The 27,636-nt window shown below is 47.1% G+C and overlaps 2 protein-coding genes across 2 annotated transcripts; one reads left to right on the top strand and one right to left on the bottom strand.

Moving 5' to 3' along the window:
- MLH3 (mutL homolog 3) lies at positions 1 to 25,178 on the top strand. Its single transcript, XM_075192618.1, has 11 exons — positions 1 to 3,021; positions 5,021 to 5,085; positions 7,641 to 7,745; positions 9,606 to 9,672; positions 12,523 to 12,594; positions 12,672 to 12,777; positions 12,859 to 13,018; positions 13,183 to 13,206; positions 21,522 to 21,591; positions 22,009 to 22,154; positions 24,993 to 25,178. Exons 1-11 carry the CDS (start codon positions 501 to 503, stop codon positions 25,119 to 25,121), a joined length of 3,465 nt encoding a protein of 1,154 aa, XP_075048719.1. The 5' UTR covers positions 1 to 500; the 3' UTR covers positions 25,122 to 25,178.
- Positions 25,179 to 25,182: 4 nt separating this feature from the next.
- EIF2B2 (eukaryotic translation initiation factor 2B subunit beta) lies at positions 25,183 to 27,461 on the bottom strand. The gene is made up of 7 exons (XM_075192932.1): positions 27,213 to 27,461; positions 26,602 to 26,791; positions 26,360 to 26,523; positions 26,203 to 26,298; positions 25,985 to 26,122; positions 25,830 to 25,896; positions 25,183 to 25,377 (listed from the first exon to the last, which is right to left on the bottom strand). The coding sequence occupies exons 1-7, from the start codon at positions 27,459 to 27,461 to the stop codon at positions 25,220 to 25,222; spliced, it is 1,062 nt and encodes a 353-aa protein (XP_075049033.1). The 3' UTR covers positions 25,183 to 25,219.
- Between the last annotated feature and the right edge of the window lie 175 nt (positions 27,462 to 27,636).

The raw sequence follows: 27,636 nt of genomic DNA, 5'->3' as shown, positions 1-27,636 counted from the left end.
GAAAGGTGACCGCAGACACAGGATGATATCTGTCATCTTTACCAATATACCACCCTTTCAAGCACCTGTTATGGACTATAAATTGATTTGAGCAGCTTCCACTTTTGTATCTTTACCAATATGTCTGATGCTGATTCCATGGGACCATGATTGGATATTATAATCTGTTGTAGAATACTCACTGTGATATCCAATATCTTCTAAATACACAAATGATAGGCTGCATAGTCCTTATTATCCAGCACAGGCCACGATATTGCTGCTACCTCTTTGTGACAGGTGTTCTTATATACTGATTTCTGCTGCCATTCTCGTATCATTAGTGTGGGAAATCTTTCGTTATAGAACAAAGTTTATAATCATCACACTTTAATTTCTGTTATGGGTTTTTATTCCTTCAGATATCTATAAAAGGGACAAGTCTGGGAAGATAGGAGGAAGGTTTTGTGTTCTCCTAGCATTCTGACCGATCCAAGGCCTCCTGTGTATTATCATTATCAATGATCCGAGCCTTGGCGGAAGACGTCCGATGCCGTTTGCGCTCTGGAGTGGCCATTACTTCGGTTGGACAGTGTGTGGAAGAACTTCTCTTGAACAGTGCAGATGCTCAGGCATCGTGCATTGCTGTGCGTGTAGACCTAGAAGTCTTCAAAGTCCAAGTTGTTGACAATGGCTATGGCTTGTGCCCTGAAGACATGAAAAGAGTGGGGATGAGGTATTTTACAAGCAAATGCCATTCTATAAAGGATTTGGAAGACTTACAATGTTATGGGTTTCGCGGAGAAGCTATTGCAAGTTTGGCCGATGTATCCAGTGTAGTAGAAATCTGTTCCAAGCACAAGAACACAGGGAGAACATTTACTAAACTGTTCCAGAATGGAAAACCATTGGATGTGCGGGAAGCAGAGACCTCCCGTCCCAGTGCTGGAACCACGATTACTATATATAACCTGTTTTATAATCTGCCAGTGCGTAGAAAGAGTATAGATCAAACGCTAGAACTTGAAAAAATTCGCCAGAAAGTGGAGGCCGTGTCACTGGTGAGTCCGTCCATCTCCTTTTCCCTAAAGAATGATGCTGTCTGTTCTATGGTTCTCCAGTTACCGAAAACCAAGGATGTGTGTTCTCGCTTTTGTCAAATCTATGGACTGACTAGAGCTCAAAGCCTCAGAGACGTCCGTCACACACTGGACAATGTTACTATTCATGGTTTTGTCGGCTGTGAGGGACACTACAACAGGACAATGCAATTTTTGTATGTTAACAACCGATTTGTGTTGAAAACAAGGTTACACAAACTGATTGACTTTATTTTACGGAAAGAGAGTATAATTTGCAGGCCAAAAACCAGCCAAGTGGGCAAAACGAATATTAGCCCAGGCCGGCACAGATCTAATTCTGACCTCTATGGGATGTTTGTACTAAATATTCAGTGCAGTTACCATGAGTACGACGTGTGCTTTCAGCCCGATAAAACATTAATTGAATTCCAAGACTGGAGCACCATCGCGCTATGCGTTCAGCAAGGGATAAAGGCTTTTCTTAAGAGAGAGAACCTGTTTTTAGAGGCATCAAAAGATGAAATAACCGAATTTAACCAGAGACATAATTTCAACTTGTTGTGTAATGAAATACAATATGAGGGGGATGAAAGACTGGCTGCTCCTCAGAATACATGTGAAAAGATAATACAACATTCTGACCTGAGATCAAAGCCTGTGTGTCGGAGTATTTTGGACAGAGCACAGATGTCTCCGGATTCTGCAGTCCTGAGTGACATAGAAAATGTCCAGGGTCCTGAAGAAAATAAATCACCAATCAGATCCCAGACAGACGTCCCAGAGCAATGCGTAGACGGAGAGCAATGCTACTGTCCCACTGGGTGTGTGAAGTTCAGGGCTGGCAGAGCAGGTGGACAGAATGTAGTGACTGATAAGTACAAAGAGGAAGTAATGACAGTAGGTCACATATTGGAATCATCTGAGGATTGCACTGAATGCACCGTCTCTAACAAGCAACAGACAACTAGTGATTCCTGTGTTGGAAACATCCAGGATTCTGTATGTGTGAATGAGGACAGCTTAGCTGTACAACACAGTCCGAGCAGACAGTACTCTGTTCCTCACAGAAGTCTTAGTGCTGAATCAGAGGCACCAGGGAGGAACAGCAATATGGGAAGTGATGCTGGCGAATCTCCAGAAACTGCTGGAAATAAAATAACAAATGAAAACTTAGAGAACAATTTAAATGAAAATGCTAATGATTTTACTGTTCATTGTTCAGCGTTAACACAAAGACACCTGGTAATAAAGGATCCCATCAGTATACGATATAAAAGTACCAACGTTGCCACAAAGAGACCAAATCCCTTAAAGCTGCATTTACCTGCAAGTCTAGGATCATTGGACAGATTCAGAAGACATTACAGTAAGGTGCTGACCTCCAGAGGCCGCCTGGAATGGAGGCCCTCGCATGAGACCTCGTATCCTGGTGGTGATCTCTGTCAGTCAGTGAGTGATGTACTGCAGAACATGACTCCCGCAAAGACCACTCAGGAGACCTTCAGTCCCTTCACCCTCTCCGACTATGTCAGTAAGGGAGGTCGCAGTTCATTGACCACAAAGCTGCTCAGGCTGAAGGAGAACACAGAGGTGGAGATACCAGCTGGAGACCTACCTGTCAGTAGTATCCCTTCCAGAGAGCCCTCAATGGAAATGTTCAACCAAAGCACATCATTCAAATCTACTATGCAGGAAGATACTGAAACCAATACTAACAGCAATCCATTATTGCGTGAGCAGAGAAGACCATTAAATGACGCGGGTGCCAAGGAGGTCCAGACAGATGATAAACTCTCAGCAGAACATAAGTGGTTGCAGTGTTACGAAGAGTCTCTAGGAAAGAATGTCTTTATCAACACATCCACGGGGCTCAGTACTTACATCGCCCCCACTCTGGACAGAAGGACTGCGTGCACCAAAGATGTATCCAACACTTCTGTGACTGTAGTCTGCAGCAATGGTACGTACCCTCTGCTTTACCGGGGAGGGTCAGTGCTCGAGGCAGGATACAGATGTCCGTGGTCTTCACCCAGTTACCTAGGTATCACCCAAGGTAGAATGTAGACATTCAGAAACACACGTTCAGTATGTTTATGGTCACTAAACACAACCAGACAGTGCAGGGGAAGGGTATGTACCCCCTCCCACCCTCAGAATGACTCCATGGACCATATAACACCCATATATAGATCATGGATGATGTATACATCTAAAAATCAGAACATACGTGTGTGTATATGAATATATGTGTGTATATGTGTATATATATATATATATATATATATATCTTTCTATCTATATCTATATATATATATATATATATATATATACATACACATACACATACAAGTTAGCCCGTGCATGATACTCATGCATTCTAGTCAAATCAAGCTACTTAAGGTCTTAAAAAGGTTCTTGTCATGCATTTGGGCCTAGCCCAGGCCTCCTCAGGGGAAGAGCGTTACTTCCCGTCGCAAGCGCCCTTTTTAATGTGTGTTCATGAGGTAAAATTACCTCACGAAAATGAGTTTGACTCCTCAACTCGTAAATTTAGCCTTTACTACCCCTCCCACGGGGGGCTGATGGAAGTTAACTGACTTCACTATTCTATTTTTTTTGTCAAATAATGTCAGTATACCAAATTTCAGGTTAATTGGATGAGCCCTTTCTGAGAAAATAGTTTTTTCCACACACACACTAACACACGCCGCTAGGCTTTTATATTATAGATATATATGTATGTATATTTTTTTTTGTTTTACTTATAATCTGTTAAGGTTTTCAAACATCCAGACATTGCTCGCCCCATAGTGAGCACCTTCCACAATATCACCAAGCATCTCACATGATTGTGAAAGGAAAGTTAGACTTTCCCTGGCAGCCGGGTCAGGTCCAAGTCATATGATGTCTGTAACCGCATGTGCCGAATGCTCCCCATGGTTTTCATCCAGTTGTAGATATGAGGCTTTTTCAGGAGCCTACAGGCCAGAGGTGGGTCAGTAGACTGTGGGGACCTCTCATACTCATCAGCCAGCGGAGGGCCACATACTCAGCAGCCCGCGGAGGGCCACATACTCAGCAGACAGCGGAGGGCCACATACTCAGCAGACAGCGGAGGGCCACATATTCAGCAGACAGCAGAGGGCCACATACTCAGCAGACAGCGGAGGGCCACATACTCAGCAGACAGCGGAGGGCCACATATTCAGCAGACAGCAGAGGGCCACATACTCAGCAGCCCGCGGAGGGCCACATACTCAGCAGACAGCGGAGGGCCACATACTCAGCAGACAGCGGAGGGCCACATATTCAGCAGACAGCAGAGGGCCACATACTCAGCAGACAGCGGAGGGCCACATACTCAGCAGACAGCGGAGGGCCACATACTCAGCGGAGGGCCACATACTCAGCAGACAGTGGAGGGGCCACATATTCAGCAGACAGCGGAGGGCACACAAACTCAGCAGTCAGCGGAGGGCCACATACTCAGCAGACAGAGAAAGGGCCACATATTCAGCAGACAGCGGAGGGCCACATGAACAGGATATTATAGGCTCTATCTGGAGTCAGGGCCTTCTCATTTACCATAGTAAATATTTCTCAGTGTATTAATGTGGTAGAGTAAGACTTACAATGAGACAAGCAGTATGATGTATGATGACAGTACAAAGTGTGTGGCCTGTATTGCATCCTGCCCATCTGAACCCCGGCCAGGAGATCTCCGCTAGTTTGATATCGCTCATAGTGCTCGTTGTTCCTCTGAATGATCTCCAGCTCTCTTGGTCTAGGGTTTCAGTACCAGTATTACCCTTTTAAGAGTGAGGTCTTCACTCCCTTCCTGTGCAGGCCCCATGCAGAGAGAGGCCCCGCAGAGCAGAGAGGTAGGACAGTCACCCTGTACCCCCCATATTCTGCATTCAGTACGATACACAATTGAGAAACTGTTTGTTCTGCTGCAGATAATGGTCCCTTGCAGTCCTTGTACTCGAAATGGAAGAACCCGGTGTTTGCGCGTCATCCCATGGTAAGTGAGCACGGCAATGTAACATGTGCTATTAATGTGCACATATCATGTGCTTGTTTGTGATGTGTTTACTACATATCTGATTCTTATCCCCTCTTCCCTGGACGCACCCACAGGCACAGAGCTTCCTCACATCCCATACACCGTCTATATGTATATTTATTATTATAGCATTGATTGTATTACGCAGCGCTCTACAGGGAATATCATTCAGTCCCTGCCCCATTGGAGCTTACATTCTAAATTCCCTACCACACAGATACATGGGGAGAACATACAAAGCACACAGATACACAGACATGGGGAGAACATACAAAGCACACATATACACAGACATGGGGAGAACATACAAAGCACACAGATACACAGACATGGGGAGAACATACAAAGCACACAGATACACAGACATGGGGAGAACATACAAAGCACACAGATACACAGACATGGGGAGAACATACAAAGCACACAGATACACAGACATGAGGAGAACATACAAAGCACACAGATACACAGACATGGGGAGAACATACAAAGCACACATATACACAGACATGAGGAGAACATACAAAGCACACATATACACAGACATGAGGAGAACATACAAAGCACACAGATACACAGACATGGGGAGAACATACAAAGTACACAGACATGGGGAGAACATACAAAGCACACAGATACACAGACATGGGGAGAACATACAAAGCACACAGATACACAGACATGAGGAGAACATACAAAGCACACAGATACACAGACATGGGGAGAACATACAAAGCACACAGATACACAGACATGAGGAGAACATACAAAGCACACAGATACACAGACATGGGGAGAACATACAAAGCAGACATATACACAGACATGAGGAGAACATACAAAGCACACATATACACAGACATGAGGAGAACATACAAAGCACACAGATACACAGACATGGGGAGAACATACAAAGCACACAGATACACAGACATTGGGAGAACATACAAAGCACACAGATACACAGACATGGGGAGAACATACAAAGCACACAGATACACAGACATGGAGAGAACATACAAAGCACACAGATACACAGACATTGGGAGAACATACAAAGCACACAGATACACAGACATGGGGAGAACATACAAAGCACGCAGATACACAGACATGAGGAGAACATACAAAGCACACATATACACAGACATTGGGAGAACATACAAAGCACACAGATACACAGACATGGGGAGAACATACAAAGCACGCAGATACACAGACATGGGGAGAACATACAAAGCACGCAGATATAGACATGGGGAGAACATACAAAGCACACAGATACACAGACATGGGGAGAACATACAAAGCACGCAGATACAGACATGGGGAGAACATACAAAGCACGCAGATACAGACATGGGGAGAACATACAAAGCACACAGATACACAGACATGGGGAGAACATACAAAGCACACAGATACACAGACATGGGGAGAACATACAAAGCACACAGATACACAGACATGAGGAGAACATACAAAGCACACAGATACACAGACATGGGGAGAACATACAAAGCACACATATACACAGACATGAGGAGAACATACAAAGCACACAGATACACAGACATGGGGAGAACATACAAAGCACACAGATACACAGACATGGGGAGAACATACAAAGCACACAGATACACAGACATGGGGAGAACATACAAAGCACACAGATACACAGACATGAGGAGAACATACAAAGCACACAGATACACAGACATGGGGAGAACATACAAAGCACACATATACACAGACATGAGGAGAACATACAAAGCACACAGATACACAGACATGAGGAGAACATACAAAGCACACAGATACAGACATGGGGAGAACATACAAAGCACACAGATACACAGACATGGGGAGAACATACAAAGCACACAGATACACAGACATGAGGAGAACATACAAAGCACACAGATACACAGACATGGGGAGAACATACAAAGCACACAGATACACAGACATGGGGAGAACATACAAAGCACACATATACACAGACATGAGGAGAACATACAAAGCACACAGATACACAGACATGGGGAGAACATACAAAGCACACAGATACACAGACATGGGGAGAACATACAAAGCACACAGATACACAGACATGAGGAGAACATACAAATCACACAGATAATTTCCTGGTCGGACAGCAATATATACAATGTTATGATGTGGTTGATTAATGCTGCTGGACTTTTGGAAGAGAGTTGTCCAGTCTACCTGTATATATGGCTTTTATAGTTATAACCAGACCTGCGTTTGACATATAACTTATATTATTGTCATAGTAATCAGCAATACATGTGACACAATGGAATATGAGCGTATATTCTTAATGAATGGTCCAGACCTCAGATAATACTGACATAGTGCAGTATGTGCCATGGATGGACCTCTGACCTTGTGTGAAAGTGGGAAATTCCTTTTAGAGTATATTGTCTGCCATATAGACAGGTATATAGATAGAAGATTGTACTAGTTGCTGATACATTGTTCCATGGCAGGTGGCTGTGGATGTGACCAGTGACAACTCCGACGTTCTGGCTGTGAAGATACACAATATATTGTATCCATATCGCTTTACCAAGGAAATGGTTCACACCATGAAGGTAGGGATCAGCCTGAAAAGCAGCAGAACAGTTCAGGGGGTGAGGGTGACCAGTAGAATGTGAGAAAAGGTAAAACATTGAATGTTCCAGCCAATCAGAAGCCTGAGAGAAGATTACAGCCAATCAGAAGCCTGAGAGAAGGTTCAGAGATGCCACCTTCCCTGGCCTTTGAGTGGTTGTAACATTGAACAAATCAGAGATAACTGTGTAATAACATATATTAGTTACATGCAGGGCCTTGTACCCATCAGAGTAATTTAACCATTTAATCTTAAAGCTTGTTAAATGCTCGGATTGAAATGAATGGAGCTGTACACACATCTCCTAACAAGCTCTTTCATCAGTTTCAGTGTCGCCTGCAAAGTGTTAACAATCTGCAGAGGTCTATGGGACCATTACTTATCTCCATTTAACATACATAACACATGGTGAATGCAACTGTTCTCTTAGTATAAAATAATAAGTAGTAAAGAATAATAATTTAATACTAGGCCAATTTGAGATGTGTTATGTGCAGCAGATGTAATCTATGGTTCAGAAGGAGTTACATCACTTGAACTACAATTTATATATAAGGACAGTCCCATATTATAGATGTACCATGTTCTATAAAGCAGCTACCACAATTTGGTGACCTTCAACGTATGGATTGTTTTTGGGGCTGGATACATTCAGTGCTGCGGAGCGCTGTGACGCCTTTTACAAATCAGAGTTCTAATTCTATATATAAACTTAAATTGAGTAGTTGTATTATGTATATTGATGAAAAGCACATTTGGGAATTCTAAAACTGCCTCCCAATATTTGTCATCGATTCTCTTTGGTCTCAGGATAATAGATTTTAGAGTTGGAGACCGACCAATGGTTAGGATAAGGTGTAGATGTAACAGTCTCCAATGTACTAACACAGTTTCCTAGGTATGATAGAGTTCTGGGCGTGGGTTATTATAACAGGACCCAGATTTCCAGACCTTGTGGAACGTAGGTACAAAATTTGGTAACCGACTGGAAATATATTACATTAACTAAATGACCCATAGTCTGTTCATTTTTCCAATCTTTGGCGATATACACAATGAGTTATGTAGGGGCCGGCTGACCAGGGATCATAGCGGATGTGAGCGCTGGAAATCTGGGTCCTGGATGGAATAATTACCACCTTGTGTACATGTAAGAATTTTCTCAATCACTACATTTTGTTGACAATTTAAATATTCCTCACTCTTATTTCTATCCAGTCTTCACTTTCCAAAGTTATTCTCAAATCCTTCTCCCAGACAGACGCCTGTGTTTCTCGTATTAGGGCCATATTATTGTGTTGTAAAGATTGAGATCTTTCATGTCCTATTTGCAGAATAAGTACAAAGACATCAGAATTGCGACAAACAACTGAGAGTGACTGAAACTCTTGGTTTGTAAATACTGGTAGTAATAGGTGTCCAATACTTCTGCAAATGAGACAAAATCCCCCAAAATATGGAGAAAGCGACTGAATCCTGTCCTATTCCATGGAAGAGGGACGTTTCTACATTGTCTGGATAAAAGGAGATTCCTGTTAGTCCTGTCCCCAGATTGTGGAACGATGGGGCCCAGGCTGGTCCATTTTACATTGTACTAGTATTTTGATTTCACAATCACTACAAATCTTTACATTATTTTCATTTCTGATACATTGTCTGTATCATCTTCACATCTGCATGCCCCCCTTACCATCCAAACCTCTAATTATACTATTAACTATTAACTATCACGGTTTATATCATTTGTGTGTTAGTTAATGAATACTTCCCGCAGACCTCAGTCCTTCCTGCACCTCCGGCCGCTGATGAAACTTTTACTGAACATTTGTGTCTCCTGCAGGTCGTGGAACAAGTGGACAATAAGTTCATTGCATGTTTGATGGATACAAAGATGGAACAGACGGGAGGTAAAGCACATTGATGCTGTGTGGATCTGTATATGTTGTATATTTGTATTTCCTTCACAAGCGCATGTACCATTATGTATTTGGATATTCTTTGTTTTACATACCACATTTATCCACATGTACAGAACCTTTGAATATAGGTGGACACTTCTACTTAGAATTGTTACACTATTGTGATACCCCATCAGAATATCATGCCCCTAATGCCCTCCGCACTGTGGAGCCCCCAAGGCTGCCTCTAAAATGTATTAATGGCTTAAATCTGGTCCAAAAAGATATTATGGTCACAATAAATGTTACTTTCAGCATCGTTATGATATGAAATATTGTCTAACTGTGAAATAATTCAGACACGTTCTATGTTTATCTAATACCTGTGAGTCAGTAGATAACAGTACATGGCCAGAAGTATGTGGACTCCGAACATCACATCCATAGGTGCTTGTCGAACATCACATCCATAGGTGCTTGTCGAACATCACATCCATAGGTGCTTGTCGAACATCACATCCATAGGTGCTTGTCGAACATCACATCCATAGGTGCTTGTCGAACATCACATCCATAGGTGCTTGTCGAACATCACATCCATAGGTGCTTGTCGAACATCACATCCATAGGTGCTTGTCGAACATCACATCCATAGGTGCTTGTCGAACATCACATCCATAGGTGCTTGTAGAACATCACATCCATAGGTGCTTGTCGAACATCACATCCATAGGTGCTTGTCGAACATCACATCCATAGGTGCTTGTAGAACATCACATCCATAGGTGCTTGTAGAACATCACATCCATAGGTGCTTGTCGAACATCACATCCATAGGTGCTTGTCGAACATCACATCCACCACTCGTCTCGTCTTTGTTGCTATAACAGCTTCCACTAGATTTATTAACGTGACCCTGGTGATTCGCATCCATTCAGCCACAAGAGCATTAGTGAGGTCGGGTACTGATAGTGGGCGATGAGCCCGAGCTCACAGTCGGAGTTCCGTCACTTTGTGCACAGGGGCATTGTCTTGGTGAAACAGGAGAGGGCCAACACCAAACTGTTACCACAAAGTTAGCAACACACATTCTGTAGAATGTCACTGTGCTAAAGCATTAAGATTTCCCTTTACTGGATCTAAGGGACTCAGTCCAAACCATTAACAGCCCCAGACCATTATTCCTCCACTACAGGTGACAGTAAGAAGGGCTCTTCTGGCATCTACCAAACCCAGATTTGTCGGACAGACTGCCAGAGGGTCACTGGTGCTGTGCTCCAGAGGGTCACTGGTGCTGTGCTCCAGAGGGTCACTGGTGCTGTGCTCCAGAGGGTCACTGGTGCTGTGCTCCAGAGGGTCACTGGTGGTGTGCTCCAGAGGGTCACTGGTGCTGTGCTCCAGAGGGTCACTGGTGCTGTGCTCCAGAGGGTCACTGGTGGTGTGCTCCAGAGGGTCACTGGTGCTGTGCTCCAGAGGGTCACTGGTGCTGTGCTCCAGAGGGTCACTGGTGCTGTGCTCCAGAGGGTCACTGGTGCTGTGCTCCAGAGGGTCACTGGTGCTGTGCTCCAGAGGGTCACTGGTGCTGTGCTCCAGAGGGTCACTGGTGCTGTGCTCCAGAGGGTCACTGGTGCTGTGCTCCAGAGGGTCACTGGTGGTGTGCTCCAGAGGGTCACTGGTGGTGTGCTCCAGAGGGTCACTGGTGCTGTGCTCCAGAGGGTCACTGGTGCTGTGCTCCAGAAGGTCACTGGTGCTGTGCTCCAGAGGGTCACTGGTGGTGTGCTCCAGAGGGTCACTGGTGCTGTGCTCCAGAGGGTCACTGGTGCTGTGCTCCAGAGGGTCACTGGTGCTGTGCTCCAGAGGGTCACTGGTGCTGTGCTCCAGAGGGTCACTGGTGCTGTGCTCCAGAGGGTCACTGGTGCTGTGCTCCAGAGGGTCACTGGTGGTGTGCTCCAGAGGGTCACTGGTGCTGTGCTCCAGAGGGTCACTGGTGCTGTGCTCCAGAGGGTCACTGGTGCTGTGCTCCAGAGGGTCACTGGTGCTGTGCTCCAGAGGGTCACTGGTGCTGTGCTCCAGAGGGTCACTGGTGCTGTGCTCCAGAGGGTCACTGGTGGTGTGCTCCAGAGGGTCACTGGTGCTGTGCTCCAGAGGGTCACTGGTGCTGTGCTCCAGAGGGTCACTGGTGGTGTGCTCCAGAGGGTCACTGGTGCTGTGCTCCAGAGGGTCACTGGTGCTGTGCTCCAGAGGGTCACTGGTGCTGTGCTCCAGAGGGTCACTGGTGCTGTGCTCCAGAGGGTCACTGGTGGTGTGCTCCAGAGGGTCACTGGTGCTGTGCTCCAGAGGGTCACTGGTGCTGTGCTCCAGTCAGTGTTTGGCATTGTGCATGGTGATCTGAGTCTTGTGTACAGCTGCTCAGCCTACAAACACAAACCATGAAGCTCGTGATGAACAGTTACTGTGCTGACGTTTACAGAGATTGGACCTCAGTACTGAGTGTTCCCTCCAAGATGATATTTGTGTACTAAGCACTTCATCTCTCGGGGTCCCGTTCTGTGAGCGTGTGTGGTCTGAGCTGCTCCTTCACAATAACAGCACTTACAGATGACCGGGGACGTCCTATGTCTGTGCCACAGTGATGTCTGACTATGGAGATGACCTGGCTGGATTATGCACCTGTCAGCATTGGGTGTAGCTGAAATGGCCAAACATATCGATTAGAGGGGGGCACATACTTTTGGCCATGTAGTGTATATTATACACATGACTTCCTGGCATGTCAGTGTCCCTGGACTATTATTACTGTTTCCTGAGAGTGTCCATTACTCAGATTTGGTTTATTGGTGTCACTAACTCTCATGGTAGGTGGCAATCTCCTGGTATTGGTGGACCAGCATGCAGCACACGAGCGAGTTCGCCTGGAGCAGCTGATTGCAGGTAGCACTTTGCTATGTAACGTGAGCTGGTGAAAGTAGCTGACTCCAGGTCACATTACTCTTTCCTCTGTCCGATAGACTCCTTTCAAGCTTCATCAGAAGAATGCGGGAGACGTCTGAAGGTTTCGGTGGTGGACCCTCCTTTAGAGCTGGACCTTACAGAGGAACAATACCGTCTCCTCAGGTACAAGCCTCTCTGTATGTCCCAACTCAGCCGAGATAGATTCCCCTTTGTCTATCTCCTGACACGTCTCTTATTGTGCAGGACACGTGCTGGAACGCTGCGGAGAGTTGGACTATCTCTTTTGTTTCCTGACTCCGGGAATAACCGTGTGTTAGTGAGTGAGATCCCTCTGTGTTTTGTGGAGAAAGAAGCCAGCGAAACACATCGCGGGAGGACAACAGTAGCCAAGAGAATAGTGCAGGTGAATTTCCTTCTGTATCACAAATAAAACAGACACAATAAAACACTCCCTTGTACAAGTGATTACGACTAAGAGGAGACTCCGTTCTCTATTACCGGTGTTGGGGGCGGCTGTGCAGTGATGGAGGTCACAGGGTTTCTCATTTGTTTGTTTTTTTTCCTCAGGAATTTCTGCAGGAACAGGCGCAGGTAAGTTGTTGTGAACTAGTATACAGTGATTGTGGGGGTGCGGGTGTATATAGTGACCGGTGTATGGTGTATATAGTGACCGGTGTATGGTGTATATAGTGACCGGTGTATGGTGTATATAGTGACCGGTGTGAGGTGCGGGTGTATATAGGGACCGGTGTGAGGTGCGGGTGTATATAGGGACCGGTGTGAGGTGCGGGTGTATATAGGGACCGGTGTGAGGTGCGGGTGTATATAGGGACCGGTGTGAGGTGCGGGTGTATATAGGGACCGGTGTGAGGTGCGGGTGTATATAGGGACCGGTGTGAGGTGTATATAGGGACCGGTGTGAGGTGTATATAGTGACCGGTGTGAGGTGCGTGTGTATATAGTGACCGGTGTGTGGTGTATATAGGGACCGGTGTGAGGTGCGGGTGTATATAGGGACCGGTGTGAGGTGCGGGTGTATATAGGGACCGGTGTGAGGTGTATATAGTGACCGGTGTGAGGTGTATATAGTGACCGGTGTGAGGTGCGTGTGTATATAGTGACCGGTGTGTGGTGCGTGTGTATATAGTGACAGGTGTGTGGTGCGTGTGTATATAGTGACAGGTGTGTGGTGTGTATATAGTGACAGGTGTGTGGTGCGGGTGTATATAGTGACAGGTGTGTGGTACGTGTGTATATAGTGACAGGTGTGTGGTACGGGTGTATATAGTGACCGGTGTGGGTGTATATAGTGACAGGTGTGGGTGTATATAGTGACAGGTGTGTGGTACGGGTGTATATAGTGACAGGTGTGTGGTGCGTGTGTATATAGTGACAGGTGTGTGGTACGTGTGTGTATAGTGACCGGTGTGTGGTGCGTGGTGCGTGTGTGTATATAGTGACAGGTGTGTGGTGCGTGGTGCGTGTGTGTATATAGTGACAGGTGTGTGGTGCGTGTGTATATAGTGACAGGTGTGTGGTGCGTGTGTGTATAGTGACCGGTGTGTGGTGCGTGGTGCGTGTGTGTATATAGTGACAGGTGTGTGGTGCGTGTGTATATAGTGACAGGTGTGTGGTGCGTGTGTATATAGTGACAGGTGTGTGGTGTGTGTGTATATAGTGACAGGTGTGTGGTGCGTGGTGCGTGTGTGTATATAGTGACAGGTGTGTGGTGCGTGTGTATATAGTGACAGGTGTGTGGTGCGTGGTGCGTGTGTGTATATAGTGACCGGTGTGTGGTGCGTGGTGCGTGTGTGTATATAGTGACAGGTGTGTGGTGCGTGTGTATATAGTGACAGGTGTGTGGTGCGTGTGTATATAGTGACAGGTGTGTGGTGTGTGTGTATATAGTGACAGGTGTGTGGTGCGTGTGTATATAGTGACAGGTGTGTGGTGCGTGTGTGTATATAGTGACAGGTATGTGGTACGGGTGTATATAGTGACAGGTGTGTGGTGCGTGTGTGTATATAGTGACCGGTGTGTGGTACGGGTGTATATAGTGACAGGTGTGTGGTGCGTGTGTATATAGTGACAGGTGTGTGGTACGGGTGTATATAGTGACCGGTGTGTGGTACGGGTGTATATAGTGACCGGTGTGTGGTGCGTGTGTGTGTATAGTGACAGGTGTGTGGTGTGTGTGTATATTGTGGCAGGTGTGTGTGTATATAGTGACAGGTGTGTGGTGCGTGTGTGTATATAGTGACAGGTGTGTGGTGTGTGTGTATATTGTGGCAGGTGTGTGTGTATATAGTGACCGGTGTGTGGTACGGGTGTATATAGTGACCGGTGTGTGGTGCGTGTGTGTATATAGTGACAGGTGTGTGGTGTGTGTGTATATTGTGGCAGGTGTGTGTGTATATAGTGACCGGTGTGTGGTGCGTGTGTGTATATAGTGACAGGTGTGTGGTGTGTGTGTATATTGTGGCAGGTGCGTGTGTGTATAGTGACAGGTGTGGGTGTATATAGTGACAGGTGTGTGGCGCGTGTGTATATAGTGACAGGTGTGTGGTACGGGTGTATATAGTGACCGGTGTGGTGCGTGTGTGTATATAGTGACAGGTGTGTGGTGTGTGTGTATATTGTGGCAGGTGTGTGTGTATATAGTGACAGGTGTGTGGTTGCGTTGTGTATATAGTGACCGGTGTGTGTGTTATATAGTGACCGGTGTGTGGTGCGTGTGTGTATATAGTGACAGGTGTGTGGTGCGGGTGTATATAGTGACAGGTGTGTGTGTATATAGTGACAGGTGTGTGGTGTGTTGTGTGTATGATAGTGACCGGTGTGTGGTGTTTGTTGTATATAGTGACAGGTGTGTGTGTATATAGTGAAGTGGTGTGTGTGTATATAGTGACCGGTGTGTGTGTATATAGTGACAGGTGTGTGGTGCGTGTGTATATAGTGACAGGTGTGTGGTGCGTGTGTATATAGTGACAGGTGTGTGGTGCGGGTGTATATAGTGACAGGTGTGTGGTACGGGTGTATATAGTGACAGGTGTGTGGTGCGGGTGTATATAGTGACCGGTGTGTGGTGCGTGTGTATATAGTGACCGGTGTGTGGTGCGTGTGTATATAGTGACAGGTGTGTGGTACGGGTGTATATAGTGACAGGTGTGTGGTGCGGGTGTATATAGTGACCGGTGTGTGGTGCGTGTGTATATAGTGACCGGTGTGTGGTACGTGTGTATATAGTGACAGGTGTGTGGTGCGGGTGTATATAGTGACCGGTGTGTGGTGCGTGTGTATATAGTGACCGGTGTGTGGTGCGTGTGTATATAGTGACCGGTGTGTGGTGTGTGTGTATATAGTGACAGGTGTGTGGTGCGTGTGTGTATAGTGACAGGTGTGGGTGTATATAGTGACAGGTGTGTGGTGCGGGTGTATATAGTGACCGGTGTGTGGTACGTGTGTATATAGTGACAGGTGTGTGGTGCGGGTGTATATAGTGACAGGTGTGGGTGTATATAGTGACAGGTGTGGGTGTATATAGTGACAGGTGTGTGGTGCGGGTGTATATAGTGACAGGTGTGTGGTGCGGGTGTATATAGTGACCGGTGTGTGGTACGTGTGTATATAGTGACAGGTGTGTGGTGCGTGTGTATATAGTGACCGGTGTGTGGTGTGTGTGTATATAGTGACCGGTGTGTGGTGTGTGTGTATATAGTGACAGGTGTGTGGTGTGAGGTGTATATAGTGACCGGTGTGTGGTGCGTGTGTATATAGTGACCGGTGTGTGGTGCGTGTGTATATAGTGACCGGTGTGTGGTGCGTGTGTATATAGTGACCGGTGTGTGGTGCGTGTGTATATAGTGACCGGTGTGTGGTACGTGTGTATATAGTGACCGGTGTGTGGTGCGGGTGTATATAGTGACCGGTGTGTGGTGCGGGTGTATATAGTGACAGGTGTGTGGTGCGGGTGTATATAGTGACCGGTGTGTGGTACGTGTGTATATAGTGACAGGTGTGTGGTGCGTGTGTATATAGTGACCGGTGTGTGGTGTGTGTGTATATAGTGACAGGTGTGTGGTGTGAGGTGTATATAGTGACAGGTGTGTGGTGTGAGGTGTATATAGTGACCGGTGTGTGGTGCGTGTGTATATAGTGACCGGTGTGTGGTGCGTGTGTATATAGTGACCGGTGTGTGGTGTGTGTGTATATAGTGACAGGTGTGTGGTGCGTGTGTGTATAGTGACAGGTGTGGGTGTATATAGTGACAGGTGTGTGGTGCGTGTGTGTATAGTGACAGGTGTGGGTGTATATAGTGACAGGTGTGTGGTGCGGGTGTATATAGTGACCGGTGTGTGGTGCGTGTGTGTATAGTGACAGGTGTGGGTGTATATAGTGACAGGTGTGTGGTACGGGTGTATATAGTGACAGGTGTGTGGTACGGGTGTATATAGTGACCGGTGTGTGGTGCGGGTGTATATAGTGACCGGTGTGTGGTGCGTGTGTATATAGTGACCGGTGTGTGGTGCGTGTGTGTATAGTGACAGGTGTGGGTGTATATAGTGACAGGTGTGTGGTGCGTGTGTATATAGTGACAGGTGTGTGGTACGGGTGTATATAGTGACCGGTGTGTGGTGCGGGTGTATATAGTGACCGGTGTGTGGTGCGTGTGTGTATATAGTGACAGGTGTGTGGTGCGTGTGTGTATATAGTGACCGGTGTGTGGTGCGTGTGTGTATAGTGACAGGTGTGGGTGTATATAGTGACAGGTGTGTGGTGCGTGTGTGTATAGTGACAGGTGTGTGGTACGGGTGTATATAGTGACCGGTGTGTGGTGCGTGTGTGTATATAGTGACAGGTGTGTGGTGCGTGTGTGTATATAGTGACCGGTGTGTGGTGCGTGTGTGTATAGTGACAGGTGTGGGTGTATATAGTGACAGGTGTGTGGTACGGGTGTATATAGTGACAGGTGTGTGGTACGGGTGTATATAGTGACCGGTGTGTGGTGCGTGTGTATATAGTGACCGGTGTGTGGTGCGTGTGTGTATAGTGACAGGTGTGGGGTGTATATAGTGACAGGTGTGTGGTGTGTGTGTATATAGTGACCGGTGTGTGGTGCGGGTGTATATAGTGACCGGTGTGTGGTGCGGGTGTATATAGTGACAGGTGTGTGGTGCGGGTGTATATAGTGACCGGTGTGTGGTACGTGTGTATATAGTGACAGGTGTGTGGTGCGTGTGTATATAGTGACCGGTGTGTGGTGTGTGTGTATATAGTGACAGGTGTGTGGTGTGAGGTGTATATAGTGACAGGTGTGTGGTGTGAGGTGTATATAGTGACCGGTGTGTGGTGCGTGTGTATATAGTGACCGGTGTGTGGTGCGTGTGTATATAGTGACCGGTGTGTGGTGTGTGTGTATATAGTGACAGGTGTGTGGTGCGTGTGTGTATAGTGACAGGTGTGGGTGTATATAGTGACAGTGTGTGCGTGTCTGTGGTATAGTGACAGGTGTGGGTGTATATAGTGACAGGTGTGTGGTGCGGGTGTATATAGTGACCGGTGTGTGGTGCGTGTGTGTATAGTGACAGGTGTGGGTGTATATAGTGACAGGTGTGTGGTACGGGTGTATATAGTGACAGGTGTGTGGTACGGGTGTATATAGTGACCGGTGTGTGGTGCGGGTGTATATAGTGACCGGTGTGTGGTGCGTGTGTATATAGTGACCGGTGTGTGGTGCGTGTGTGTATAGTGACAGGTGTGGGTGTATATAGTGACAGGTGTGTGGTGCGTGTGTATATAGTGACAGGTGTGTGGTACGGGTGTATATAGTGACCGGTGTGTGGTGCGGGTGTATATAGTGACCGGTGTGTGGTGCGTGTGTGTATATAGTGACAGGTGTGTGGTGCGTGTGTGTATATAGTGACCGGTGTGTGGTGCGTGTGTGTATAGTGACAGGTGTGGGTGTATATAGTGACAGGTGTGTGGTGCGTGTGTGTATAGTGACAGGTGTGTGGTACGGGTGTATATAGTGACCGGTGTGTGGTGCGTGTGTGTATATAGTGACAGGTGTGTGGTGCGTGTGTGTATATAGTGACCGGTGTGTGGTGCGTGTGTGTATAGTGACAGGTGTGGGTGTATATAGTGACAGGTGTGTGGTACGGGTGTATATAGTGACAGGTGTGTGGTACGGGTGTATATAGTGACCGGTGTGTGGTGCGTGTGTATATAGTGACCGGTGTGTGGTGCGTGTGTGTATAGTGACAGGTGTGGGTGTATATAGTGACAGGTGTGTGGTGTGTGTGTATATAGTGACCGGTGTGTGGTGCGGGTGTATATAGTGACCGGTGTGTGGTGCGTGTGTATATAGTGACCGGTGTGTGGTGCGTGTGTGTATAGTGACAGGTGTGGGTGTATATAGTGACAGGTGTGTGGTGCGTGTGTGTATATAGTGACAGGTGTGTGGTACGGGTGTATATAGTGACAGGTGTGTGGTGCGTGTGTATATAGTGACAGGTGTGTGGTACGGGTGTATATAGTGACAGGTGTGTGGTACGGGTGTATATAGTGACAGGTGTGGGTGTATATAGTGACAGGTGTGTGGTACGGGTGTATATAGTGACCGGTGTGTGGTGCGTGTGTGTATATAGTGACCGGTGTGTGGTGTGTGTGTATATAGTGACAGGTGTGTGGTACGGGTGTATATAGTGACAGGTGTGTGGTACGGGTGTATATAGTGACAGGTGTGGGTGTATATAGTGACAGGTGTGTGGTACGGGTGTATATAGTGACCGGTGTGTGGTGCGTGTGTGTATATAGTGACAGGTGTGTGGTGCGTGTGTGTATATAGTGACCGGTGTGTGGTGCGTGTGTGTATAGTGACAGGTGTGGGTGTATATAGTGACAGGTGTGTGGTGCGTGTGTGTATAGTGACAGGTGTGTGGTACGGGTGTATATAGTGACCGGTGTGTGGTGCGGGTGTATATAGTGACCGGTGTGTGGTGCGTGTGTATATAGTGACCGGTGTGTGGTGCGTGTGTATATAGTGACCGGTGTGTGGTGCGTGTGTATATAGTGACCGGTGTGTGGTGCGGGTGTATATAGTGACCGGTGTGTGGTGCGTGTGTGTATATAGTGACAGGTGTGTGGTGCGTGTGTGTATATAGTGACCGGTGTGTGGTGCGTGTGTGTATAGTGACAGGTGTGGGTGTATATAGTGACAGGTGTGTGGGTGCGTGTGTGTATAGTGACAGGTGTGTGGTACGGGTGTATATAGTGACCGGTGTGTGGTGCGTGTGTATATAGTGACCGGTGTGTGGTGCGTGTGTGTATATAGTGACAGGTGTGTGGTGCGTGTGTGTATATAGTGACCGGTGTGTGGTGCGTGTGTGTATATAGTGACAGGTGTGTGGTACGGGTGTATATAGTGACCGGTGTGTGGTGCGTGTGTGTATAGTGACCGGTGTGTGGTGCGTGTGTGTATATAGTGACAGGTGTGTGGTACGGGTGTATATAGTGACCGGTGTGTGGTACGGGTGTATATAGTGACCGGTGTGTGGTGCGTGTGTATATAGTGACCGGTGTGTGGTGCGTGTGTGTATATAGTGACAGGTGTGTGGTACGGGTGTATATAGTGACCGGTGTGTGGTGCGTGTGTGTATATAGTGACAGTGTGTGTGGTACGGGTGTATATAGTGACCGGTGTGTGGTACGGGTGTATATAGTGACCGGTGTGTGGTGCGTGTGTATATAGTGACAGGTGTGTGGTGCGTGTGTATATAGTGACAGGTGTGTGGTGCGTGTGTATATAGTGACAGGTGTGTGGTACGGGTGTATATAGTGACCGGTGTGTGGTGCGTGTGTATATAGTGACAGGTGTGTGGTGCGGGTGTATATAGTGACAGGTGTGTGTGTATATAGTGACAGGTGTGTGGTGCGGGTGTATATAGTGACAGGTGTGTGTGTATATAGTGACAGGTGTGTGGTGCGGGTGTATATAGTGACAGGTGTGTGTGTATATAGTGACAGGTGTGTGGTGCGTGTGTGTATAGTGACAGGTGTGTGGTGCGTGTGTGTATAGTGACAGGTGTGGGTGTATATAGTGGACAGGTGTGTGGTACGGGTGTATATAGTGACAGGTGTGTGGTGCGTGTGTATATAGTGACAGGTGTGTGGTGCGTGTGTATATAGTGACAGGTGTGTGGTACAGGTGTATATAGTGACCGTGTGTGGTGCGGGTGTATATAGTGACAGGTGTGTGGTGCGGGTGTATATAGTGACAGGTGTGTGTGTATATAGTGACAGGTGTGTGGTACGGGTGTATATAGTGACAGGTGTGTGGTGCGGGTGTATATAGTGACAGGTGTGTGGTGCGTGTGTATATAGTGACAGGTGTGTGGTGCGGGTGTATATAGTGACAGGTGTGTGGTGCGGGTGTATATAGTGACAGGTGTGTGTGTATATAGTGACAGGTGTGTGGTGTGGGTGTATATAGTGACAGGTGTGTGGTGCGGGTGTATATAGTGACAGGTGTGTGGTGCGTGTGTATATAGGGACCGGTGTGAGGTGCGGGTGTATATAGTGACCGGTGTGTGGTGCGGGTGTATATAGTGACAGGTGTGTGGTGCGTGTGTATATAGTGACAGGTGTGTGGTGCGGGTGTATATAGTGACAGGTGTGTGTGTATATAGTGACAGGTGTGTGGTACGGGTGTATATAGTGACAGGTGTGTGGTGCGGGTGTATATAGTGACAGGTGTGTGGTGCGTGTGTGTATAGTGGACAGGTGTGGGTGTATATAGTGACAGGTGTGTGGTACAGGTGTATATAGTGACCACTTTAGGGGGCAGTGTGCTATGTATGGTGGGGTGAGTCTGGGTTTGATGCTGATCTGTCACCCCTCTATTGCAGGTGCCAGGGGCAGGACCTAGAACTCTTCCAGGAACTGTCCTCAGGGTGCTGGCATCACAGGCTTGTCACGGTGAGGACCTTGTGATAGCATTACTGGGGTATTAATACCTCTGAATATACTGCCCCTCAGTGACACGGCAGATGCTGAGGCCTACTATTGTATGTAAGGACAGATTCTCCCCCATCCAGATACTGTCGTACATCCACTGTTACTGACATTGTGATCAGTTATTACCTCTGAAAGTTACTGGATTGTTTTTATATCATTATCTAGCAGAAAGTCTTTGCGAGTTAAGCAGTAGATTATTTACGATTTATCATATATTCAAAAATTAACGACTGGGGGCTGGGGTTACATTTGGGAGGAAATAGAAAAGATATTACCAAAATATGTGTACATTAAATATTGTGAGTTGGGCCACATAATATTGAAGCTGGAATACACGTAAGAACCGCTCGTACCCTCATGTCCTTGTCTGTGTGTCAGGGGCCGTGAAGTTTAATGATCCCCTGAGCCTGGAGGAGAGCAGGCACCTGATGCGCTCTCTGGCGCGATGTTCCCTCCCGTTCCAGTGTGCACATGGGAGACCGGCTATCCTACCCCTCGCAGACCTGCAGCACATGGAGCAGGAGGTAGGTCCCCCCCATCCTGTACAATATAGTCTGACACCTGTAACTACTGACGAATTCTGTCATTCAGAGGAACCTGCCTGTGATTCACATGTAGTAACACGATGACGTGATGCTGAACTCCTGTAAGTAACATCTATAGAAACAGCGAGTTCATCATCATAATAATACAAACCCTGCTGTAAGATTTTACGGATATTGGAGATGTGAAAGCGATATGAAAGCATGCAAGTGACTCAGTAATAATTTACAGTAGGGGATACACAATTATATATTCATATCTCCCAGTTATATGTTTGCAAATCATTGCTGGCTATGAGAGCCTAGTCCAAGGGGTACTATTACTGTTTGTGTAACTAGTAATAGTGTTATCATAGCAAAATATTACGTTTCACTTTGCTCATTGTTTAATGAAAATAGACGTAAATCAGAATTTTCTGCAAAACTCCTGTACTAAGAGCATAGAGCAGATCTCCAAGTACAGAACTGTGACGTCTGAAACCACTGATTGTATGGTCAGACTTCTAATCATTTCCCCATTTATAATCACTATTAACTATTGTCCCCGTTCTTTCCATGTGTTTCTGTATAAAATTCAGGAAGTGAAAGCCAAAAAACACAGGTCCTCTGCACTTCTCTCTCTACACCACCTCTCTTGGTGAACTCCTTCAATCATCTGACCTCCAGTATCACCTCTATGATGACAGGCAGATCTATCTTTCCTCCCCTGACCTCTCTCCCGCTGTCCTAACCCAAGTATCCAGCTGTCTCTGCTGTAACTACCTGGATGTCACAGCGCTCCTGAAACTCATCATCTTTCCTCCAGCCAATGTTACTATCCCTCCCAATATCTCCCTTTCTCCTGTCACCCAAGCCTTAGAGTCACCATTGCCTCAGATCCAGTCCCTCACCAAATCCTGCGACTTCCTCCTCCGTAACATCATGAAGATTTGTCCCTTTCTCTCTCAGGAAGCAACCAAACTCCTGGTCCCTTCACTCATCATTTCTTGTCTCCTGATTTTCACATTTTTGACCTTCAATCCATACAGAATGCTGCAGCTCGGCTCATCTTCCTCTCCCACCGCACCTCTTCCGCTTCTCCCTTCACTGGCTCCCTCTCACTTTCAGAATTCAGTCCAAGCTCCTTACCCTCAAAAACACTTATCCCCTTACATCACTGACCTTGTCTCAAAGGTACATACCTACCCGGCCACTCCACTCTGCCTCAATTCACCTCTCGTAACCTCCTCCCATGCTCGCCTCCAAGACGTCTGCCCCTAATCATTGGAGCTCCCTACCCTGTCTCACCCGACCTTCAAACGTTCACTCAAAACTCACCTTTTTAAGCTCGCCAATCCCAGCACCTCCTCTTCCTGGCCTGCCATCTTCATTGTCTCCCACCACCCCTCCCTCTAGAATGTAAGCTCTCACGGGCAGGGTCCTCTCTACCTATTGTCTCTGTCTGACTCACTCGTACATCCAGTCATGTATTTCGCTGCACTCTGTGTGAATCCCCATAGCCTTACGTGTATTACCTCATCTATCTGTTACTATCTTCTGTATTCAGCACTATGGAATCTGGTGCCTTATAAATAAATTAATAATAATAATAATACACCATAACTGTGACATTCCTCTGATTGTCTACCAAATACTGAGCCAGCATTGATACGGATACCCGTCATCTCTCTCTGTCTAATGCGGATACCCGTCATCTCTCTCTGTCTAATGCGGGTACCCGTCATCTCTCTCTGTCTAATGCGGGTACCCGTCATCTCTCTCTGTCTAATGCGGGTACCCGTCATCTCTCTCTGTCTAATGCGGATACCCGTCATCTCTCTCTGTCTAATGCGGATACCCGTCATCTCTCTCTGTCTAATGCGGATACCCGTCATCTCTCTCTGTCTAATGCGGGTACCCGTCATCTCTCTCTGTCTAATGCGGGTACCCGTCATCTCTCTCTGTCTAATGCGGGTACCCGTCATCTCTCTCTGTCTAATGCGGGTACCCGTCATCTCTCTCTGTCTAATGCGGGTACCCGTCATCTCTCTCTGTCTAATGCGGGTACCAGTCATCTCTCTCTGTCTAATGCGGGTACCCGTCATCTCTCTCTGTCTAATGCGGGTACCCGTCATCTCTCTCTGTCTAATGCGGGTACCCGTCATCTCTCTCTGTCTAATGCGGGTACCCGTCATCTCTCTCTGTCTAATGCGGGTACCCGTCATCTCTCTCTGTCTAATGCGGGTACCCGTCATCGCTCTCTGTCTAATGCGGGTACCCGTCATCGCTCTCTGTCTAATGCGGGTACCCGTCATCGCTCTCTGTCTAATGCGGATACCCGTCATCTCTCTCTGTCTAATGCGGATACCCGTCATCTCTCTCTGTCTAATGCGGATACCCGTCATCTCTCTCTGTCTAATGCGGATACCCGTCATCTCTCTCTGTCTAATGCGGATACCCGTCATCTCTCTCTGTCTAATGCGGATACCCGTCATCTCTCTCTGTCTAATGCGGATACCCGTCATCTCTCTCTGTCTAATGCGGATACCCGTCATCTCTCTCTGTCTAATGCGGATACCCGTCATCTCTCTCTGTCTAATGCGGATACCCGTCATCTCTCTCTGTCTAATGCGGATACCCGTCATCTCTCTCTGTCTAATGCGGATACCCGTCATCTCTCTCTGTCTAATGCGGATACCCGTCATCTCTCTCTGTCTAATGCGGATACCAGTCATCTCTCTCTGTCTAATGCGGATACCCGTCATCTCTCTCTGTCTAATACGGATACCTGTCATCTCTCTCTGTCTAATACGGATACCTGTCATCTCTTACTGACATTAGGTTTCTCCAAAACCCAACCTGACCCGTCTGAGGCGGCAGCACAGAGCCTGGCAGCTGTTTGGAAAGGGGTCTTCTCTGGCTCCGGAGCAGACACATCTAGACTCCTCATACACACAGACCTGCACCTAGTGATCTGGAAGACCAGCAACGCCCCCTAGCTGTGGAAATACAAACTTCTATTCTGCAGCCATTGTACAGTTTTATTTGTTTATTAGTGAATGAAAAGCTCATAGGTCATGATCCGCAGGATGGTAGAGCTCACTCATTAGTCGGTAGATATATGATGGAGCGTTCCCTCCAATGTTGGAGATAAACAGTGTAATTAGCTCAGCTGGAACGTGGTCAAAGATTGGACAGTGAGCACTCACTTTCGACAGGATCTCACCTGCAGGAAGAACAAATGTTACAGCTCTGCAGGCAAAGTACGTACCTCACCCCGAGAGCACCCGAACGTGCCCTCCTCGCTATCCCCATGGCTCCCGTCCCCACAACAAGTGCTCTCCTACCCCCAACACCCCCATTAATTCCCATCCCCCCCATCCGTCAACTCCCACCATTGCCCCCGTCCCTGCAAAAATCCCCCCGCCCAATTAATTCCCATCCCCATACCTCCCACCATTGCCCCTAGTCCTCCACAATGCTCTCCTCACTGCCCCTATACCTCTCCTCCCCCCACAATAATTCCCATACCTCCCATCTGTCCTCTCCCCCATCCTCAATGTCCTCCCCTCCATGTAATTCAGTACACGGAGCCCCATCCCTTCATCTTGTGTGTCTCCCATGACCAGTGCACGTCTGCAGAGGTCAGATTACCCCATCATACAGCAACATTCTCACCTTCTGAAAATGGGAGAACCTCTTGGGGGGAAACAAATTTGTGAAAGGAGTCCTCTTCATTAGGAAACTGTAGCGGGAGAAATGGTTAAGGGTAATCAGACATATGTTCCTCATCGTGTTCATTCCACAGAGACCGTGTGTAACCCTACAAGTACCTGAGGGGACAGCTTGAACATGGGGGCACAGACGATGAGAGGAGTGGAGTGATGCTTTGCGGCCAGGGCCAGCGTGTGCGTCCCCGATACTGCCCGCAGGGAGCCGTTAGCCAGGATGGTCTTGGTTCCGATGATGACCTGTAAGTGAATAAGAGGTGTCATGTGCTGCAGATAGAGGCTGCAGGGTAGAGCAGGAAACGGTCTCCTCTTTAACTTACCTTATTAACCCGGGACATGACTGCAAAGATTGCTGCATCTGTGATCACAGTGGTCTCTATCTTGGCCTTAGATAAGCTGGCTGCCATCTCATGGCCCTAAAAACAAGTTGTGTCAGTAGAGGTTAAAGGACATGGCCCGGTCCCTCCGGCTGCCTACCTGACAGAAGGGAGCGCACTCTGCCACGATGACGTGGAATTTGCGTTTGCGCGCTGCTTCTTCCAGAAAAAGCTGGACTGTCCTCGAGCGTCCGATAGTCATTATAACCTCATTGGAGTGGATGTGCTCCTTGGCCTGAGCTGCAATATTGTCAGTTGTTCCCTCTGTTTAGGAGACAGCAAGGAGTCAAACACAAATGTTTGGAGAAAAGAAATGTTAAAGCTGCCGTCCCACATAATTACCGAGCTCAATCAGCAACTCGTTTACAACTTCAATCACATTTGCCTTCAACAGCGGGAATGAAGTGTTGAAGTCATCACTAAGCCCCTCTGCTGTCACCAGCTTGTGTAGTGACTCCTGCTGGTCATTCTCCTCACTGCACCCTCGTAGCCTGGATAAGACACAGACCTGCACGTTACATGGGAACGAGCATCAGCAGAAACTAAAGAAGGGTAATTATCATTGTTTAGAGGAGTCATAATGGGTTGCAGGAGCACAGAATGACGACTGGGAGAGGGAGGAACCTACATATAGTAATAGCCCCAAAATCCAGAATATATTTCCACTGAACGATTGCATTCATATTAGGAGAAACATGTTCCCAAGTCATTCATGTGTCTGTCCAGACACTATTTAAACATTAGGGGCCCGAGTTATTACGGAGAGCAAAACAAAAAAAGTAACAACTTTGTACCTTGGCAAAACCATGTTGCATTGGAGGGGAGATAAATTAAAAATGTGGGGACAGATTTATAGTTGGGGTAGGGCAGGTCCTAGATCAACTTTAAATGTCAGTGTAAAAATAAAGCTATCAAGTATTTGTGTTCATGCAAAATAATAAACTAAGCTGCACCCGTTGCATTGTGTCGTGCATCATTGTGTCGTGGATCATTGTGTCGTGGATCATTGTGTCGTGGATCATTGTGTCGTGCATCATTGTGTCGTGCATCATTGTGTCGTGCATCATTGTGTCGTGCATCATTGTGTCGTGCATCATTGTGTCGTGCATCATTGTGTCGTGCATCATTGTGTCGTGCATCATTGTGTCGTGCATCATTGTGTCGTGCATCATTGTGTCGTGCATCATTGTGTCGTGCATCATTGTCGCATCATTGTGTCGTGCATCATTGTGTCGTGCATCATTGTGTCGTGCATCATTGTGTCGTGCATCATTGTGTCGTGCATCATTGTGTCGTGCATCATTGTGTCGTGCATCATTGTGTCGAGGAATTCATTGTGTCGTGGATCATTGTGTCATGGATCATTGTGTCATGGAA

The sequence above is a fragment of the Mixophyes fleayi genome, chromosome 12 (genome assembly GCF_038048845.1).
Source record: "Mixophyes fleayi isolate aMixFle1 chromosome 12, aMixFle1.hap1, whole genome shotgun sequence".
NCBI lineage: Eukaryota > Metazoa > Chordata > Amphibia > Anura > Limnodynastidae > Mixophyes > Mixophyes fleayi.
The sequence above is the reverse complement of the archived record's forward strand: the minus strand, read 5'-3'. Positions and strand labels throughout refer to the sequence as shown.